The sequence below is a fragment of the Gopherus evgoodei genome, chromosome 1, assembly GCF_007399415.2.
Source record: "Gopherus evgoodei ecotype Sinaloan lineage chromosome 1, rGopEvg1_v1.p, whole genome shotgun sequence".
Classification (NCBI taxonomy): domain Eukaryota; kingdom Metazoa; phylum Chordata; order Testudines; family Testudinidae; genus Gopherus; species Gopherus evgoodei.
Window position 1 is genome coordinate 316474430 of NC_044322.1, and position 14447 is coordinate 316488876.

Sequence of the window (14447 nt, forward strand, 5' to 3'; positions counted from 1 at the left end):
ACTTAATTTGATTCTACGCTTTCTTTCACATAGTGCCATTCCCTCACCAGCATGCCCTATTCTGTCTCTCTGATATATATTATACCCTGGTATTACTGTGTCCCATTGATTCTCCTCATTGCCCCAAGTTTCTGTGATGCCTATTATATCAATATCCTCATTTAATATGAGGCACTAGTTCACTCATCTTATTATTTAGACTTCTAGCATTAGTATACAAGCACTTTAAAAACTTGTCATTTTTTAGTTGTCTTCATTAAATGATGTAATTGTATGAGACTTTTTCATTTTACTGTTTCTCATCAGTTCCTACCTATTTTATCATCTTCCATACTCTCCTTCTTACTAGGACAGACAATCCCCATTAGTAGATCCTCCTCTAATGGAGGTCTCTGTCTGAACCACGTGCTCCTCCGCACCTGTTGGCTTTCCCCCAGCCCAGTCCATGACTTTTACTAAAAATACCAGTGACTAAAACGTAGCCTTAAACATAACTAAGGATAAGTTCGTCACAAGCCACTGCAAAAGGAGTATTGCATGGGCATTTTTTTCCTTGTTATCCTTTAACAACGTTAGATGGAATCCTCTGGGTGAGAGTGAATGGATTGTGAAAGGAGGTGAAAAGCTTGTACATTTCAGCAACTGTGGGGTTGGAAGAGTACAGGTGTATTAACAGGGCATACTAGGCACACACCTCTTCCATATCAAAACATATGCAGGAAAACTGGAGATGAACTCCTCCTGCTTCCTAGCTCTGTTTCTGGAGCTGATAGTCAACAGATAACTTGTTCACCCCCCAAAAAAATCACCTGCCAATATTACTGTGAAGTGTCTAATCATTGGCTCTGTTCACTGAAATTAATAGATAAATAAAATGAAACATGATTAATTTCTACTTGATTTTTCTTTTTTTAAGTTAGGTGAACATCTATTTCAGTTTATATGCTATAATTTATTAACCCCTCGACTGCGCTTCTACTGATGAGCAAGTGTAACTCTGACAGAATCAATAAAATTTTGAAGAGAATAATTTTTAGTTTGATTTTGGGGGGAGGAGGAAAGAAGCGGAGAGAAATCAGATTCTGAAGGGAACTCAGGTTGCAACCTCAATTATGTAGTGGATACTGTGCATCTCTGTAATACAAAATAGTATTAGAGAACAAATTTTCGGTTTTGATTCTAAGCACTTTGTACAGGGACACTTATGGCATTTACAAGTTATTCTAACGGAGTTAAAGGCACAAAGATACTGACCAATGTGGACATAAAATATTCATTAACATTACCAACCTGCCCTTCATTTCCCTAATGAATAATACAGCAACTTGTTCATAGGAAATATGGTACAGAAGCAAGATTCAGAAATGCCCCCGAAACTGCTAACAAAATACTGTGGCAGCTAAGCAATCATAAGAGTTGATCCATGAATTTAAGAGCATAAATTAAATTTAATTTAATTTTTAAAAGCATATTAAAATTGAATGAGTATATATTTATGTAGTCTCATTACTCTACTATATTTGTTGTACAGTATGAATCTCTTCCCATTATAATAAGGTGGCAGAAATTTTAAACTATAGTAAAAGGTACAAAAGTTAAAGTTGAAAACAAGTCAGAATCTTGAGGGAAAAATACCTTAGAAGAGTACTGCATCTGTTAAGTATGTACTTTAAAAAAAATCATCCATCAGAAAACCAAGTAGTTCAAAAGTTAGGCTTCAAGAAGTCATAGTACGTAGGTAATGTCAAGAAGGAAGTACGTAGGTAATGTCAAAGGACTTTGCCCATGGTTTTGTGCGTGTGTGTGTGTTTGGGGGAGGGGGTAAAGGGGTGTTAAAAAGAGTGTAATCATACGCACCTAATCCATATTTAGGCAAAGTGGATTGAGTTTCAAAAGTGCTGAATACAGTAGTTTCCCAGTGATACACTTTCCTCTTAAATGTTCCCTTTGTCCAAACACAAATTGTACTATAAATTGCACACTAAGAGCACTAACAAGACAGAATTGTTCCACAAGTGGTTGTTAGAGTTTTTTCATTAAAAAAAGACTATTGTCAATTTCAGAATAAGTTCTGGACTACTATTTTTGTAACATTAGCTTCCAAAAAATGTGGTGATACAAATTTTCGTGAAGCATATTAAAATATACCTTTTTTTTTTAAACTCTTTGCTTTTTTAAAAACTATAAAAAGTTGCACTGGAAATACAATAGGGCAATGCAATTTCACAGAAGTCAGTGTTATAAGATTGGGAAAAAGTTCTCTTTTGCAAATTTTTTTACTATAGCAAAAAGTTACAACTTACTCCTCTGATACAGTTTCATGATTTGTAAAGCTGAAGTTGGGTAAGGGCTCTTCAATTTTAGGAGTCTGGAGAACATTTAAGGCTGAAGTGGTCTTAGATGCAACAACTGCTCTTTTCTCATCTTTTTCAAGTGCTTTTCTCTTTCCGCCATTTTGAAAATATTCTCGGCACACACTAAAAGAGAAAATATCCAAAGTAATATTTCAGCAGACCAATGGTAAGGAGGTTTAGCAAAACTTGTAACTATAGGTACTTTGAGTCTACATGTTATCTAAAACTTGCAGTTAAATTTATTATTATTAAAAACAGATTATAACAATCCTTGAGAGGATCAAAACTTCTTTGTAAAAGTAAGTATTATTGGGGTTTACCTACATTAATTTGAGCTCAGCAGCAGTATGACAAACTGAGAATGAAGGAACACACAGTTTTAAATGGAATTTAATAAAGGATACAAACACTTAATAACTAGAGTTTCATAACAAAGTCCCATATTAAAGCTGCAACACATATTCAAAGACGAAAACCCACCAAGTTATCTGTAGAATGCATTGTTTCCAGTAGTTTTCAGAAGGCAATTATCCTCAATTCTTTGGACATTTATTGTCCATACAGATCACAAATGAAATGAGAACTGACTTAATTGCTTCCAGATGCTTGATCCAGAGGCAGTAGTCAAAAGCTGAACTAAGTTAAAATGAGGTATATGGATTTTTTTCCCTTTTGGATAAGTTCCGTATTACCTATACATAAATAGATCCTAACTTTCAAGGAGAGGGAACGTGGATCTAGTGAAAATACCCTTATCAGAGCTACAATTAGAAGAATATTCAACCTTCTCCCCCACTTACATACTAGCTCTGTAGTTTCCAGAAATGGGGAGGGTTAGCAAATACTTGTAAGACTCTTCTTGGAAAGGAGGAATATAACCCAGTCATATGGACTGGTGTAGGTAAACTAGACAAAGCAGAGAAGACTTAATTATAAGCATCAAGCCCAGCCTTGAAAGCTACTCCAGTCTCATTCTAGAACCATGGAGGACAAGAATGCAACTGTTTATAAGCATATATTAGTAATATCAACCAGAGCACAGAAGGTTCACCTTTGGATTACAGAGCTTTTTCTCTTATTATATAGTTTTGCTATTGTCGACTGCGTCATGCGTCATTGTAGGCTCCCAGTTTAAGACTACAAAGGCTGGAACTGTCTCAGCATATACGAGAATATAAGGCCTTGTTTGTATTTGGAATCTTGTTTTAAAACATTGTAAATGTTTAGCTGCCTTTTTATTTTGTTTATATCATGTGAAACTTGAAGTTGAAAAAAAATATTCAGTCTGTTTTTCCATAGATCAGAGGCTTTGCATCTCTTCTTACTGAGAGAGATATTGGTTTTGATATATGGATCTAATGTCAGGTTCTTAGACAGTTATATTTTTTAAAACAGATTCTGAACTGAGACATGTCAGATGTTTTGGAAGAACATCTCTGGGAGCAGTTTCTCCCATTGAGGATTCCAAGGTCTGCACTAGAACAGAGAGATCTTGAGACAATTCTATCAGTTACTACAAGTTCAATGTTCTGATTCTGTTCAAACATTAGAAAAGCAATTTATGATTTTGTTACGAAAGAAGAATTTTTAGATAGCTCTGCTGATCACCACCTTACAAGTGAGAGAAAATCCAGACTGGCATTTGGGGGGAAAAAAAAAGACAAACAAGACAACATGGAATTTCATCTGCATCTAATTTAGGGCCCACTTCACCCCTTCTTTCTTGAAAGAACCTAACTAAATTATAGAACCACATAATTACGCTAGCAAAAGCCCTAGTGTAGATGCAGTTATACCAGTAAAAAAAAAAAAGAGTGCTTTTGCCATAACTTATTTTGCCTGCAGAACCAGAATAGCTATACCAGCTGAAGCACTCTTTTGCCAATAGATACTATTACACAAGGAGAATTTTGCTATAACCACCAAAACCTCTGTGTGGAGACATGACCTTAGATTTGGAGTTATTTTCCAAACTGTGTCTTTCTGCTTCCCTTTATATTACAAAGTGATAGTCTTAAATACAAAAGGAAAGTGGGAAGACAACAAAAAATAGAGTTTGAGGAAAGCACAGGCAGGGTATATGATTAATTTATTGTTCAAGCTTATTGCAATAGCACTCTAAGGTCATGGGATCCAAATTCTGGAATTCAGCAGACAAACCTTGTATAAATCCTATAACTAAAGGGTTCCCAGGTATTCCCTGAAACAATCACATATACAAGGTGATGCAGTCTCCTTATTTTAAGGCTACGAAACTGACCATTTGATCACCATATGTTGAATTTTTACAAACCACAAAGAAATATTTCAATTAAGCAATAAACACATTATATAATCAAAAATGAAAGACACACAGAATGACATGCAACCGACGAAGTCACCCACGAAAGCTCGTGCTCCAAAACGTCTGTTAGTCTATAAGGTGCCACAGGATTCTTTGCTGCTTTTACAGATCCAGACTAACATGGCTACCCCTCTGATACACAGAATCTAGTTTATGAATTAATCTCACAATATTTTTCAGACTCCCCAACTAGGCAGCAGAAAGTTTTAAAAAATAATCTGCGTAACTGTGACTCTTAATACCAAAGAAGAGTATAGATGGTTTCTCTAATGACTGTACTGTGCTATGTAGGCTAGCCCTCTACATAATTTGCAGACAGTTGCTTTCTCAGGTATTCGGTTAGAAAAGATTGCATGGAGAAAAAAGAAAATGAAGGCAGAGTAGCTATACAAGTTTCTTCCAGATTCTGACTAAAATCTTTCCTCATTACAGATGCCTAAGATCTGCCTCCAAAAGCCATCCTGTCCTCAAAATAAGGCTTACTGAAGGGGTTCTCCTACATTTTCACAGTGTTCCTCTTCTGAAGAGAAACTTATGTTCACATAACTGTACCAACTACAATTAATTTTTCTATGTAATCAAAGTATTTTTTTTAAGAACTATATTTTCATTCAGTTAAGCAGCAGGACACAAAGAAGGGCCAGCACCATGTGACCCATCACCTCTCCGCAGATCAGTGATACATAGAACAGAAGCTTGAGAACTCCAAGCATCTAGAGATGAAGTGAGGAACTGCAAAGTATTTTCTCAGCTCTATTTACTAAGAAGTTGACAACCATCTGTCAGAGGATCAGTCTACCCAATCATCTGGCCTTCTAGGCTTCAGTTTGTCCCCGGAATTTCCAAAGAATGCACATACACCACATTCAAATTAAGGTCATTTTCTTAGGATTTTGTTTCAGTAAACCACAACAAGTTCACTAAATCTGCTTGCCCCTTCCAAGGCAAAGCAGTTCCTTTTCCTGGTCAGCAGGGTTCCACAAATAATCTCTTTTAGCCTTCAAGGCTTAGTCCTCCTCTATCCCTGGGTCACAGAAACTTTGCACACAGATTCCTTCCTTTGTTCATGCCATTGCTTGGTTTGCCCCACGCCTAATATTGTCTCTATGGGAAAAATTTCCTTTTATTTTCTGTTCCCTTTCACTGTGAGAAAGGCAGCCCCTCTTCTGTGATGGCAGTCCAAAAGTGGTGCCTATGGTAATTCTCTGGTCAACTGATTTGGCCACAGATCAGAGCTGGGGCCTAAACCCCAAAGGGCAGCACACCCTGAAATAGCACTGTTATATATTGTTTGACATTTGGGATTATGTAGACAAAGAGAAAAGGGAGTGCCTTTCCCAGACCTGAGGAAGAGTTCTGTGTAGCTCAAAAGCTTGTCTCTCTCATCAACAGAAGTTGGTCCAGTAAAAGATACTACCTCATCCACCTTGTCTCCCTGACAAAAGGAAAGTCATTTCTGCAAGAGAAACTTTATATACGAAACACTGGGTATGAGAAGTAACACAGGGATAGATTTTTATACTCTACATCTTTAATTAAATCCAGGTGCAAAACTTGATATGCTTACAAAGCCACTTGAACATGTGACTCTTACACAGCAAAGATCTGTATTAAAAAAATTAGTACCGCTATAAAAAGCAGCAAGCAACCAACTTTTAAAAGTCCTCTGCAAATAAAACATTATGAATTATTTCATAAGAGTGTATTACTGTCATGAGCTTATAAGGGAGGTGGTGTTGCCTTATTTATTAAAAACATATATGCTTGGACTGAGGTTGAGATAGAAATAGAGACTGGTTGAAAGTCTCTAGGTAAGGATAAAAGGGGTAAAGGGTGAGGTCACGGCAGGGTCTATTATTGACCACCAAACCAGGAAGAAGTGGATGAGGCTTTTTAAAAAATCACTAACAAAATTATCCAAATCACAGGAGTTGATGGTGATGGGGGACTTAAACTACCCCCAGACATCTGTTGGGAAAACGGCAGGGCACAGATGATCCAACAAGTTCTTAGAATGTTTTGGATACAATATTTTATTTCAGAAGGTGGAGAAAGCTACTGTGGGAGGAGGCTGTTCTAGATTTGACTTTGGCAAATAGGGAGGAACTGGCTGATAATCTGAAAGACAATGGATTTCAAGAAGGCAGACCAGCAAACTCAGAGTCGGTAGGTAAAATCCCATGGGAAGCAAGTCTAACGGGAAAAACAATGGAAGACTGTTGGCAGTTTTTCAAAGAGACATTATTAAGGGCACAAGAGCAAACTATCCCACTGCATAGGAAAGATAGGAAGTATGGCAAGAGACCACCCTGGCTTAACCAGGGGATCTTCAATGATCTAAAATTCAAAAGAGTCCTACAAAAAGTGGAACCTCGGTCAAATTACAGAAGAAGAATATAAACAAATAAATACAAGTATGTAGGGACAAAATTTCAAAAGCCAAGGCACAAAACAAGATTAAGCTAGCTAGGGACATAAAAGGAAACAAGAAAACACTCTACAAACACATTAGAAAAAAGAGAAAGACCAAGGACAGGGTAGGTCCATTACTTAATAAGGTGGGGGAGAATAACAGAGGTGCTTAACGACTTCATTTCGGTTTTCACCAAGAAGGCTGGTGGCAATTGGACATCTAACATAGTGAATGCCAGTGAAAATGAGGTAGGATCAGAGTCTAAAATAGGAAAAGAACAAGTCAAAAATTACTTAGACAAGTTAGATGTCTTCAGATCACCAGGGCCTGATGAAAGACAACCGAAGGAGCTGACTGAAGAGATATCTGAGCCATTAGTAATTATCTTTGAAAAGTCATGGCTGATGGGAGACACTCCAGAAGACTGGAAAAGGGCAAATCTAGTGCCCATCTATAAAAAGTGAAATAAGGACAACCTGCGGAATTACAGACCAGTCAGTTTAACTTCTGTACTCAGAAAGATAATAGAGCAATCAATTTGCAAACACCTAGAAGATAATAAGGTGATAAATAACAGTCAGCATGGATTTGTCAAGAACAAATGACGTCAAACCAACCTGATAGCTTTCTTTGACAGGGTAACAAGCCTTGTAGATAGAGGGGGAAGCAGTAGATGGGGTATATCTTGACTTTAGTAAGGCTTTTTATACTATCTCGCAAGACCTTCTCATAAACAAATTAGGGAAATACAACCTAGATGGAGCTACTATAAGATGGGTGCATAACTGGTTGGAAAACCATTCCCAGAGGGTAGTTATCAGTAGTTCACACTCATGCTGGAAGGGCATAATGAGTGGAGCCCGCGGGACAATTCTCTTCAATATCTTCATCAATGATTTAGATAATGGCATAGAGAGTACACCTAGAAAGTTTGTGAATGATACCAAGCTGGGAGGGGTTGCAAGTGCTTTGGAGGATAGGATTAAAATTCAAAGTGATCTGGAGAAATGGTGTGAAGTAAATAGGATGAAATACAATAAGGACAAATGCAAAATACTTCACTTTGGAAGGAACAATCAGTTGCACACATACAAAATGGGAAATGACTGACTGGGAAGGAGTACTGCAGAAAGGGATCTGGGGATCAGAATGGATCATAGAATATTAGGGTTGGAAGAGACTTCAGGAGGTCATCTAGTCCAATCCCCTGTTCAAAGCAGGACCAACACCAACTAAATCATCCCAGCCAGGGCTTTGTCAAGCTGGGCCGTAAAAACCTCTAAGGATGGAGATTCCACCACCTCCCTAGGTGACCCATTCCAGTGCTTCACCATCCTCCTATTGAAATAGTGTTTCCTAATATCCAACCTACCTCCCCCACTGCAACTTGAGACCATTGCTGCTGCTGCTTCTGTCATCTGCCACCACTGTCACTGCCACAGCCTAGCTCTATCCTCTTTGGACCTCCCTTCAGGCTGCTATCAAATACCCCCTCATTCTTCTCTTCTGCAGACAAAAATAACCCCAGTCCCCCTCAGCCTCTCCTCATAAGTTATGTGCACCAGCCCCCTAATCATTTTCATTGCCCTCTGCTGGACTCTCTCCAATTTGTCCACATCCCTTCTGCAGTAGGGAGACCAAAACCGGACATAATACTCCTTCCAGGTGTGGCCTCACCAGTTCCGAATAGAGAGGAATAATCACTTCTCTCGATCTGCTGGCAATGATCCTACTAATACAGCCCAATATGCCCTTGGCCTTCTTGGCAACAAGGGCACACTGCTGACTCTCATCCAGCTTCTCGTCCACTGTAATCCCCAAGTCCTTCTCTGCAGAACTGCCACTTTGCCAATTGGTCCCCAGCCTGTGCTGATTCTTCCTTCCTAAGTGCAGGACTCTGCATTTGTCCTAGTTGATCCTCATCAGATTTCTTTTAGCCCAATCCTCTAATTTGTCTAGGTCACTCTGGACCTTATCCCAATTCTCCAGAGTATCTACCCACCTTAGTGTCATCTGCAGACTTGCTGAGGGTGCAATTCATCCCATCATCCAGATTAATATGTTGAACAAAACCGGCCCCAGGACCGACCCCTGGAGCACTCCACTTGATACCGGCTGCCAACAAGACTTTGAGCCATTGATCACTACTCGTTGAGTCCAAAAATCTAGCCAGCTTTCTATCCACCTTATAGTCCATTCATCCCATCCATACTACTTTAACTTGCTGGCAAGAATACTGTGGGAGATCGTATCAAAACAACAAGCTAAATGAGTCAGTGTAACGCTGTTGCAAAAAAAAAAAAATAAAATAAAATAAAAAGCAAACAATTCTGAGACGTATTAGCAGTAGTATTGTAAGCAAGACACGAGAAGTAATTCTTCCGCTCTACTCTGCTCTGATTAGGCCTCAACTGGAGTATTGTGTCCAGTTCTGGATACCACATTTCAGGAAAGAAGTGGACAAATTGGAGCAAGTCCAGAGAAGAGCAACAAAAATGATTAAAGGTCTAGAAAACATGACCTTTGAGGGAAGATTAAACAAACCCAATTTTTTTCAGTCTGGAGAAGAGAAGACCGAGAAGGGACATGATAACAGTTTTCAAGTACACAGAAGGTTGTTACAAGGAGGAGGGAGAAAATTTGTTGTTAACCTCTGACGATAGGACAAGAAGCAATAGGCTTAAATAGCAGCAAGGGTGGTTTAGGTTGGACATGAAGAAAAACTTCCGAACTGTCAGAGTGGATAAGCACTGGAATAAATTGCCTAGGGAGGTTGTGGAATCTCCATCACTGGAGATTTTTAAAAGCAGGTTGGACAAACACTTGTGAGAGATGGTCTAGATAAACTTAGTCCTGCCTTGAGTGCAGGGGACTGGACTAGATGACCTCTTGAGGTCCCTTCCAGTTTTATGATTACCTCAATTTGAAGAGTCTAGATTTAGAACCAAGTAATAATCATGTTCTTTATAACAAGTTTCGCTGCTAACCGTTTCAACACAAAGTTTCACTAAAGCTAGTTGGGAATGCTTTAATCTGGATTTAAAATCAAAATTCAGATAATCACATGCTAAAATTCTAAGAATAGTGAGATAGAACAATGGGAAATCTGATGCTTACTTAAAAATAACCACACAATAAAACATGAGTGCTGGAGATAACAACAGAAGGCAAGAATATGCTCTGCTCTAAAGACTCAGATTGCCAGTTTGAGACAGTTTAGAATTCTATTTTGTTAAACCATACAAAGATTTACCTGCTACACCATTCAATTCGACCTTCCCCTTCACAAGATTTTGTCCAGTGATTATCTGCAAGGTTTTTCATTGCCACAGCATATTCACAAAGAGTTTCCTCATCCTCACAGTGTTCACGCCAGATCTTGTCAAAGTCGCCCACTAAACAAAAACAAAAACAGAGTGTGAGCATAATATACATGTTTAATGTTTGACACCAGAAAGCAGCATCTAGTCTAAATGTCTTCTTCACAATCTTTAAAGTGTGAGCCAAGCATAAATTGATGCAGTGATATCTCCTTAAGTCTCAAGGCACCCTAAAAACAGAGCAACAAAATTGCTCCCATTCATATCAACTGTTAATATATTAAATCTACTTATGACAACTTACATGTCAACATGCTTCGCTATTTACTGCTAATCAAAGCCAACAAGGAATAAGAGGGATTATGAAGAACTGCATAATCTACCTTAAATAGCAATTTATTTTGGTGTCATGAGCAGGCAAAGCATTACCATTGCTTTTCCTCCCCCATTTGACCTCTGATTGCAGTAGGAGTAGATATACAAAAATTTGCTAACTTGCGTAACTGAGAAATTTAAGGGAAGCAGCTTAGCTCCTTGTTTAATCAGACTGCCTGTCCAAGCGTGGTTCAGGGATATTAAGCCTATTTCCTTTACTTGAAAAAGTTTCAGAAGGCACAAAATGCAGATATCAACAGAATAAGGCGTACTTCCAATCAGGCATTTGCATTCTTTCATCTAAGATGGCATTCATCCCGTAAGGCCAAGAAGCAAACCACATACAGTTTAAATCCAACAGAGACTGGGGAAACAGGGCAAACAAAGAAAGCTCTAGCACAGATTTGGCTGTCTGCTTTATGACTAGTACACGGCAGAAGAGTCACTCTGCCCCTATTAGTAAATTGGCTGGCTGATCAGAACACTCGAAAGCATAAATATGGCACCTTTCATTCTCATTAGTTCCCAAAAGCACTGAATTAAGAGGTGTGTGTGTTAAAATGTGTAGTTGGCAATAAAAGACATCAGCAGTTACACAGACATCAGCCTGGGAGCATGCCTGAGTAGGATGAGACACAGGACTACTCTGTTCCCTGGCTGGGTTTGCTTGGAAAAAGTGTTTCATGCAGCACCAACATAGGACTGAATAGACATTGGGAGACAGAAAGAGAAACTGTGCAGGGCTATGGCTACACTAGAGAGCTTACAGCAGTACAGCAAGCCTTTTAGAGTAGCCGCTCTAAAAGGACAGAAGAGAGCTCCCTGTCACCTTAATTACTCCAGCCCCTGCGAGTGGATGTAGCTCTCCCGCCAACACAACACGCTGTCCACACCCGCGCTTAAGCCAGCATAAGTTGTAGTTCAGGGGGCTGACTAATTCAAACCTATGAGTGACATAACTTCTGTCAACTTATACTGTAGTGTAGCCATAGCCTAGATTTCTTCACCCTCCACTGTTTGGTAAGACACTAATACAACTCCTGTAATTTCTCTCCTAGTTAGTGGGTTAATGAAGCATGTTTGTGGCTATGCAAAAACAATTTAGGAAATACCAACCACTGATCAGTCCAAGCTTGGATATAAATAAACTTGGTAGTTAAATTCTAACACAACCTTAACTGTAGTCTTGCAACTGTTCCACCACAATACTCTGAATCTTGCTAAGTTGAGCTCCTGTTAATAGGCCCCACATGATAACCATAAGACTCCTGGATGAAGCTTATCTAAAAGTTACTGGTGCTTTGATTAGTTGCTCTGATTTATTATTTGTTTACAGAGCATTCAAAAGTGTGTTAGACACCTTACACACAAACACAGGACAGGCAGTCCCTGCCCTGAAATGCTTACAGTCTAAGTAGAAACAGGACAACAAGATGAGTCAAGATAAACACATAAGGGAGCAGTACAAGGAAAAAAAAAGATTACAAATAAAAAGATAAGTTCGCTTTGTGGTACTACACTCAATTTTACTCTCTACCATTATTAGTCCAATGCCTAGTAACTACTTATCACTGTCTCCTCACAACATTCCTAACTGCCATTCTTTTTTTCCCCCCGCCTTGCTAGTTAGCCTTGTCATACTGCTTTTCCCATATTTTAAAGGTTTTAATCCTAGGCATTCCCCCCTCAACATCGTAATGATGCCTCTTCAAACCCCTTCCCCAACTCTGAGCCCTCACCTACTATTGGTGATCCTTTCACTTTCTCCCTCATCTAAAAAACAACACTTGTCTAGAGTAGATTGTAGAACAAGTTTCAAATGGATTAAATTAGGCAACCTCAGAGGAAGTCTGAGCTGTGTTTGTGGTTTTCGTTAAGTGGCTGGCCCAAAAGTCACAAGGCAGCTGGGTCTGTGAAGTTGTTGCTGCTGTCACCAATTCTTGGGACTGTCAAAGAAAGACTGGCATAACCACTTTCACCTGTCCTGGGAGCCCTTCTGCTATTCCAGGAACTGGGCTTCCTTGCGTTAAAAGAAAAAAAAAAAAAAAAAAAAAGAAGGACATAGGAGAAAACATTACCCAAATTTTAAGGAAATGAGAAATTATATTTCTGCCCATTTCAAGTATAGCAAAAACTAAAAACTAGCTTTTAAAGTCTGCCTTATTGCCATGTCTTATTTCCCTAACCTACCTCCCTGATAGCATAAATTTAATGTGATTTAAGTGATAAATATTTAACACTGCACAGTTGAGCTCCTTAACACAATTTCCCCTTTCTCCTCCATATTTTTTTTTCATATTTATCATGTTTACTCTAGTATTATAGCACTGAGGAGGCACTTCATTTTGAGGTACTCCCATTGCTCTCAAAGGCTTCACATGCAGCAAGACAATTAATACCTGACAAGTAACATATTTACAGTGCAAACTGAAAGGTTTCATGAACCTCCAACCATCCCCTGGAATTCCACTTTAATGACAAAAATCCTCAACTGACTTGAATATGTTTAAAACCATACTTACCTTTCTAGCTGGCAACTGAAAGAGCAGAGTTCACTAAAAAAAATGCCACACACTACAACTCTTTCTATTCACAGTGGAATGACTTATTGCCTGACACAGATAGTGGATTTTTGGGGGGGGGGTGGGGGTGGGGGAGGGAATAGAGAACAGAAAAAAAGAGGTGTTGATTACCCAAATATACAATATCAGTTTCCACAAGTTAATTATAAAAACTGCATTCTTAAATTATGACTATTAATTTTTTGACCTCAGCTGTTTTTCACTTCACCAGTACATAGTGAGTGTATTGGCATGTCACATTACATATGCAGCTTTTTTATTCACAATTTAAATATACATAACTGAAAACAGTAATTTAAAAAAGGACTTGCATTATTTTATTAAAGCACTTTTATTTGTAACGTAAGAAATCTCATCAGCTGTTCTACTCTCAGAAGGTTTAAGTGCTGTAAGCTGCAGAGTAAACCAAAAAGTTAAGCAGCTTGAAATAAAGATAGTAAACACTGACACTCAGACAATATCCTTTTGGATACAGCACTGTAACATTACCCTATCTATCAAACACAAAACAGACCATACAAATGCAAAAACTATGAAGTATACATGTTGGGTAAAACCTGTTTCTGGCCTGTTTTATATAATGTCCATCTTGGATTTGTAAAAGGACAGCCAAGCCTTCATCTTGGATACCCTTCTCAGATGATTTAGTGTCCTTTCAGCCTTTTTCAATGAAGGAGGGGAAAGGTCAGGGCAGTTAGAGTCATGTGACAGCCATAATCTGCCTAGCAACTGCAGGTTATTTAGTGAGTGGCATGCCTGTCACTCAGGGCTATCTATTTAAGTGGCAGCCAGTGTCCTTCACAGTTCAGCTAGCTGCCAGAAGCCCCAGAGGGACCAGGATTCATAGGACTTTGGATTCTTCGTCTCTAACATACTTGCACTCAACTGCTACACACCATTAGTGAGTGCATACTTGCACTGGACTATGAGGTCAAGCAGAGACTGCGTGGGCAAGCACTGAAGACCTACCTGAGGTAGAAGATCTGCCCAAGAGGGAGGAGACCTGCCCAGAGGACCTGTCCGGGGAGGGGGAAGAATACCCAGTGCCCGTTTGGTGTC

The 14447-nt window shown here is 38.9% G+C and overlaps 1 protein-coding gene across 7 annotated transcripts in view; it reads right to left on the minus strand.

Annotated features, from left to right (window-relative positions):
* BMT2 (base methyltransferase of 25S rRNA 2 homolog) overlaps positions 1-14447 on the minus strand; it is a 57253-nt gene that overhangs the window by 29512 nt on the left and 13294 nt on the right. For 4 of the 7 annotated variants that reach the window (XM_030549032.1, XM_030549034.1, XM_030549035.1 and 1 more), the window contains exons 2-4: positions 12645-12826; positions 10365-10506; positions 2304-2477 (exon numbers count right to left, since the gene is read on the minus strand). In XM_030549032.1, the coding sequence (XP_030404892.1) occupies positions 2304-2477; positions 10365-10435 (245 nt within the window). In that variant the 5' untranslated portion in view covers positions 10436-10506; positions 12645-12826. The remainder of the gene's footprint in view (positions 1-2303; positions 2478-10364; positions 10507-12644; positions 12827-14447) is intronic. The other 3 variants (XM_030549030.1, XM_030549036.1, XM_030549031.1) reach the window with 1 other exon arrangement.